At 35.9% G+C, this 7,273-nt stretch overlaps 1 protein-coding gene across 1 annotated transcript in view; it reads left to right on the top strand.

The window, feature by feature from the left end:
• Positions 1–2,096, top strand: part of LOC106103451 — a 144,602-nt gene extending 142,506 nt beyond the window's left edge. The window contains exon 5 of the mRNA XM_013283231.1: positions 977–2,096. Within this exon, the coding sequence (XP_013138685.1) occupies positions 977–1,154 (178 nt within the window). The 3' untranslated portion in view covers positions 1,155–2,096. The remainder of the gene's footprint in view (positions 1–976) is intronic.
• The last annotated feature ends 5,177 nt before the right edge of the window (positions 2,097–7,273 follow it).

The raw sequence follows: 7,273 nt of genomic DNA, 5'->3' as shown, positions 1-7,273 counted from the left end.
TGAAAACTCCATTTACATAGAACATTCCTGCACAAAAACACAATTCTGCGCCGTGAACAATCGAAACCAGTTGCGGATTTATACTTGACCCCAATGCTGCTTAATGTCGCGCAGCCAGACTGCGTTCACTTTTCAGTTTAATTTTGAATACTGACGTCGTGGTAACCTTTTAAACAATATGGAAAGTCGTTCGCTGAGAACGTTTAACGTTACGTCTCGATAGAAATCGTGACTAGCTCGAACCGCGTCCCCGCCACGCGAGAGAGAGTCAGCTCAGCCGAGACACGGTCACGATACCTAAGTGCGAAATAAATTTAACTGTCGGGACACGCTCGAGTAGAAAGCTGCACAAGGCGAACATGTTGTAACCGATCGACCTTCTTTCTTTGGCTCCGGACGAACAAAGGAGGCTAACGCAGGCGCCGTATACTCTCAAAATCGCACAAAACTGTAACCTCAATATCGCGGTCTGATTGTTACTTCCCGTGGCTTACATACAAACACCCAGTCGTGGCGGACGTACAGCAATGTTATTATTATGTCGACGTACACCCGAGCGACGACCACCCATATCGAGACGCGGCACCAGGAAGCGAAGAATGCTAATGTGCCTTTGAATAGCGTATTCAAGGCTTGCCGCATACTCGCATGGCCTCAACGTTATTTTACACAATTACCAGTAGCTTCCTACGTAGTACATGAAAAACTACACATCAATTTTTTAACAGTCGTTAGTGCTGCTTTGTTTTTACTAAAGATATTTATACACAAAAACGTTCTAGAGTCGCACGTTTTCTAAACGACCTTCTTTAAGACTCGTCGAAGCGACTAAATATTATTACCTCGACGTCAGTGTTATGTAACATCTAACAAGAAATAAATATTTCCCAACGCGTCGTTCACTTCGGGGACATTAACGGTATACAAACGCGGCCAAGTACAATGCAGTTTGAAGTACCGTTTATTAAAAGTGATTTCTATCTTTCCAGGACAACTTGATGCAGCCAGTCGGCAATGAGCGGGCGAGTTTCCGCAGTCTTCGCAAGAATATTGGCGGCCGCTGGAAGCGGCTCGTGAAAAAGAAGCCCGAACAGGAGGTGTATACGATCCCTCCCGAGCTCAAGCCCCAGCTGAAGCAGATATACGTCTACTAGCCGCTGCTACTAGACGCCTGCACCACCTAAAGTCTCTAGAACAACCTCTAGAGCGACAAGCGCAATTTATATAGCGCGAAGGCAGAAATCTTCAACGCAGAAATGACCGCAACCATCGACTAATGGTTGTAATTACAAATCCATATCATGCCTCGAATATCAAAATTTCTTAAAACACCGCAGTGCCTCTTCGCCCATATCTTTGGACATATCGTTTTCATCGATTTATTCTTATGACCAATATCATTTTATATCTTTTCTCATTCAGCACTCTATTGTGATTTTTAAAAACTAGATTTGTATTAATAAGTATTAGAAAACTGATGTCTGTGTGTTGTTCCGTTGCTGAAGAATTTGTTTGTAAAAAGAATGAGTGATAGTCAATGAATTTAGTTTAATTAATTTAAAGTAATGAATGAACTTAGGAAAATGCGGTCGCGCATACTAGTGACGAAAATCCAATAATATTTGTAAAGATTGATTGACGAAGATGCCTCGTTGAATGTAATTCTTTTGACTAATTAGGGCATTTTGTAGATCATTAACTTATTGTAGACGTGAGCGTATATTTAGGTGAGCGTCGATCAAATTGTGAAGCTATATGCTATACGAATGTGTACTGATGTTTGAGAATTACAATGGGCATATATGTAAGTGTATATACCATATCGTTCGATGCAGTATTTTTATATCATTCGTTTATGTTGTGAGTGAGACTGAATTATGGTACAATTTAAATGTAACTTTGAAAATGAAATTATTTTCCGATGTTGTTGAATGTTTTCATATCGAGAGTAGTCAAGAATCGATTCCACAGCAAAGAATGTGATCTAACATTGTAAAGTTATATTACACGCATGCTATTGTAGAGTAATTATTGATTTTCGCCCGGTCTTTGCCTACTGTGATATCAAAATAAATTAAAAACAAATGAAACATGAATTTTGAGTTCTTTCTTTAATCCTTGTCGTCAGTTCAGTGGTAAGGACCGCCGGTGGAAGGTTCACGTTGCTAGCTCATATTGAGCCTTGATGAGATAAGTTGATAGCTAGGTACAATAAACAGCCATGAATTAGTAATTATTTTATTTCCTTTGATTCCTAACTATTAGATGATTTACAATTATTTTAAAAGTGTAATTATCAGCGTTCGACGATCATTTTTTGTTTAGATACTATAATCTTTCAACGATATAATGAGAAATAAATTCCATCGAGATAAACTTGGCAATTTTCTTTACATTCCTCTTATAATGTTTTGACTAAAACAGCTTCAAGTTATAGTGGTCAACGTAATAAACATTAAACGCAAAAGATAGATAATGAAGCTTCAACCAGTAATTATTTACCGTTTGTGTAAACGTCGTAAGTATTTAAATAACAATTTCACTAATGGAAGCGTTAGTACAAGTATGTTGTGGCTGAAAAGTATAAAATGCATTCAAAATTGAGTACATTGACCTGATAAACGTAAAAAACTAACAACGTAAATAAAATAATATTATTTGTTTATTACGTCTTAGTGAAAGTAAGAAATAGAAGCTAAAAATACTCTTTTAAACACGAGAAAGTACCAGGATGTTCATTATGTTTACTGTATATCCCAGGTCCGCCATCTAGTTGAATAAATTTGAATTACCTTTACAATTTTCTTTTACGTTGCAATACTTTATAACGCCATCTATTGGTAGTTTTTTAAAAGAACGGAATTTTCAGTGAAACGTGAAGTGTAGTGTTTTTAATGTGTTACAATGCCATCTATAAACAAATAGGTTTTAATACATCCATAAAACAGCGCCATCTGTTGAATGAATCAAAATTTGAACTTCATGGAAAATGAACAGATAACAAATAAGATTCTCTTTAGTTTCATGGTGATTTTATAGATGGCAGTTTTAACAATGATAAATTAATTTAAATCTACAGAGTGTCGGAGTGTATTTTGGGTTTGGCGAAATAAAACTGCGGAGTCCTAGAATCACCTTTATTCGCATCGCAATCCAAATCAAGTATCATAGACATTTTTTGGCACTTTTAATTTAGTGTTGTAACACTAATTTAAAAGTGTTTTTTTACTTTTAATTTAGTGTTTACTTTTACTTTTAATTTAGTGTTGTAACACTAATTTAAAAGTGTTGTCACAAAAAAAAACTTAAAACACTGTTGTTATGCGTACACGCAACAACGGCGCCGGAGATGTAAAATGTAAATATAAAAAAACATGTTTGTATCTGCATCTTCTCCAACTCCAACCTAACGTCTACTACAACTAAAAAGCATAGTTTTCATAAAAAGTAGTTAGAAGTATAAAATGTCAAAATGTCTCATAATCATTAAAAAAAGATTACGCACTGTTAATTAGTAATATACCTAGTTCGCTTGCGCTAAATAACTAGACTGGCATACAACTGGTACGTGATTATTATTTGACGCCAGTGATTTTATACAATCCCTGCCTAGCCTGCGCTTATGTCCAAGTTTAACCAAGCATTTAAAAAACATTAATTGAAAATTCGGGTTTTAAACCATCGAAACGCGACCACTAAATGAAAAGTATAGCCAGTATAAATACAAAATTTTATTGATTTATAATTTTCATGTGCAAAAGGTCTAATTCTGTGTGAAAGTGGTTACACAATACTCTAAGCCCCGTATCATTGACCCCGAGTTTAAAATTTAAATAGCCCGGAGAGACACCCGCATGTTATTCGTACAGAATAAGACCGCAGGCGGGGCCCTTTAAGAGATTTAGTCTAACCCTTTGATGTACTATGGTCTTTATGTATTTTAATTAACATGACCGAACTTTACTATTTAAATACGTCTACCTGCATTTGAATAATTGTGTTGTTCTGAAAGCAAATTGGCACCTAAAAGGTCGTGCTCTTGTCCTTTCTTTGTATAGAAAGGTTCCAATGAACGAAAATGTAGATCTTCAACTCTATCTCTCGTGTTTGTTTTCCATTCGATATCAAATAACATCTTTATTTAGGATCTGTTTCAAATATTATCTAATATGTTATATGTATTCAAAATTAACCAACAATCAAACCAGGCGTCGCCAACTGATGACTGTAGTCTAAGGAGCAGCTACAATTAATATAATCGTAATCGAAGTAGTCTTTAATATCTATTTCGGAATAGGATCCCAGTAACACTCCTAGGCTAATTATTCAAAACATTAGAATAAAGTTTTAACATGTTTTAAAAATCTTTTCTTCATTACTTTTTGAGTCACTCTCTTCGGCATTCATTAAACAAACCACTCAGAGCCCACAATTGTTATATTGTCAAGCTAATAAAACACGAACAATTGGGGAACGATTACCCAAAACTCGTGGAATAAGGATATTCCGAAATCTCGTTCGTAATTCTAGTTATCGGTAGACAATCGCGTCTCGTCTGGAGAGGCCCTTGTGCTCGGGGCGGGTCTTTGTTGTTACACAAATAAGCCTCATTGTGTGTTAGAGGGCTCGCCTCCCTCATTACGCCTCGCTTCATTACTTGCCTGAGACGTGTCAATCTCCAGACAGAGGCGGCCGTGCGTGCCGCGAGCGTGCGCGGTCGACTTAATGATGTTATGTGGACATTATGCGATTTTGGAAAACATGATATTATAGAAGCAGGTCATCGTGTCAAGAGGATACCAAGATCTAATAGAAAACAAAAATGTAGTAGAAGTGAGGCAACTGCGGCACAATCGTCCATACACTTCTCAGTTAAATTTGGTATATACCTGAAATACATCAGCCTACTATTGTTAGGAATAAAATTAGTACCGTGCTATAGAATTGGCGCAACTCTAGATTATCGGCATAAACGTCACGTCCCTAGCTGACAGCTGTCAATGTCACTAGAAGTATGGATAGATTTGGCGCGCATCCTAAGTCTTGACGAGAAGTATTGCTCTGAGTTAAAAGCGACAGTATCAATTAAATAAGTTGTCTAATACTATGAATGATACGTGAAATAAAATCGGATCGAAAGACATCTGAACGTAGGCAAATATTAAGACAAACAACATGGTAAATATGATTATGTTATGAAATATCTTTTTACTTTAACTTGTTCGATACAAGATAATTATTAAACGTTCTTATCAAAATGATTCTTTGCAAAATGTAATCTTAAAATGAAGTTAAGAAAATCTGACTTGAAAAAATGAACGGTGGAATAACGCGAAGATAAAGTTGTCAGAATAAGAAAAAATAATAACAAGGAAATAATTTGGGTCTCGTCAAAACGCTACATCGTAATCAATTTAGCGTCGGAAGAAACAGCTATAGCGGGGGCACTTTTTTACATTCCTTGATTGTCGCCACGTTCCGCATCCCAATTTAGCAGTTTGGTAAATGGATTAGAACAATTTGTTAAGAGAAATTAGGTCGTCGCGTTCGAGTCGACAACGAATTTCTTTTTGTTATTGTCGCCATGCTATAAGTTCTTTGTTTACACACACTGACGACTTCGCTATTGTTCACTCCATTATTGGAACGAAAGAAAGAATACTTTTTTGTTACATTTTCTGAATCATTAAGTAAATCAGGTCCAAACATATTTCCTTATTCATGCAGACAAACAATCTTTTCAATTTGATGTCGATATCAGATCAACATACGACATTACTTGTAGCAATTTTTAATTGAATTTAATTGATCTTTCGGAAAGCAAGCATCGATATTCTTACTAAACAACTGAACAGAATTTCTACATATTTGACAGTTTGCAAAAGTTTATTTTTCAAACATTTCGCTCAAAATTTTTCCAGTGCACTATAAAAGTGACAAATCTGAAAAGCGCAGACCAGTGCTTCACGAACCATTGAGCAGTAAAATGGTTGTTTTATGACACTTGTCATTGCCGAACGACGAGTTTCGACGTAAAATATCAAAGTCGTATTCAATCTAGGAGGCTATACGGAGCGTAAAATGACTTGGCCCCATCGACTTTGTTCCGCATCGTGACTAGAATAGGCACGGTTAATTACTAACCGTCCGAGGGTTGGCCTGTGTGGTTTTTTTGAAAACAGTTCCGTCCTTTTTTAATTTTTCACGATGGTCGAGTCCTCCCGGTCTTGTGCTCTCAACTAAACAAATCCACAATAGAATGTTTAATCACGTCTGTTTAAATTTTGGTATGAATTTGTATAGAATAGTACTCGTAAATCAGGAATAAGATTCAAGGTAAGTTTGACTATGTTGCATTTCAATTATTCATGACAAAATGTGTAACTAACACTTGCTTTTCCAGATATTATCCAATGGTTAAGGAAAGGCTAAGAATAACAGACAAATGGCTATGTTTTACTACTTTTTGCCATAATCAAATAAATATATGTTCATCGTTGAGGAAATACGAAACCAAAAGATTGCTCGATCTTCGTAGCAGAAAACTCCACTTGAGCTATTTCTGAGGCACAAAGTCGTTTAATTTGTAGTATCCTGCTCGCTTAAACGCATTTAATTTGAACTAAAGAGCCCTCTGAAGCTCCCTTGTTCATTTAAACGACGATTGTTGGCCACGCATACTTTAGATTATGGATAGAATTTCACTGGAAGCGAAAGTTAGATGGTCTAACAATAAATTTCAAAAATTAAAACGGTAAACTATCTTTAAGACTGTCACTATATCCTTCAAGAACGTGAAAATAATTATGATATTTTATTTTTATGCTTTAAGTCAACTTTAGGCATTACTTACGCAGTAATTTTATTGTAAGTTTGAATAACGATTTGAATTCATCTATTTTGTATTTGGTTCTCTTGCAATATTAAAATCGAAGTAATAAAATCATTGATTGAATGGTTTGTCTAACTTTCTGTGTAAATAATAAAAAAATTATAATGCCACTTCTAGTCTTTAATGATCTACGTTGGTGCCCTTATTTCGTCTGATCCCGCGGTTAAGAGCACCCGAGCAATGCCTCAGTGACCAACGCCGCTCAAAAATTAGTTTCGAGGGTCCTTTGTGTATTTTACTAATGTCTAAGAATGTTTCTGCTTGTTTGTGTGGTGAGTTGGAGAGAGAACTTCTAGTACTGATTATTACCGTAGCTCTTTATATTACTATAATCTTGTACTATAATTCATTGGAAACACACGTAGCATGCTTTACATCTAA

The sequence above is a fragment of the Papilio polytes genome, unplaced genomic scaffold, assembly GCF_000836215.1.
Source record: "Papilio polytes unplaced genomic scaffold, Ppol_1.0 DF823731.1, whole genome shotgun sequence".
Classification (NCBI taxonomy): Eukaryota; Metazoa; Arthropoda; class Insecta; order Lepidoptera; family Papilionidae; genus Papilio; species Papilio polytes.
The sequence above is the reverse complement of the archived record's forward strand: the minus strand, read 5'-3'. Positions and strand labels throughout refer to the sequence as shown.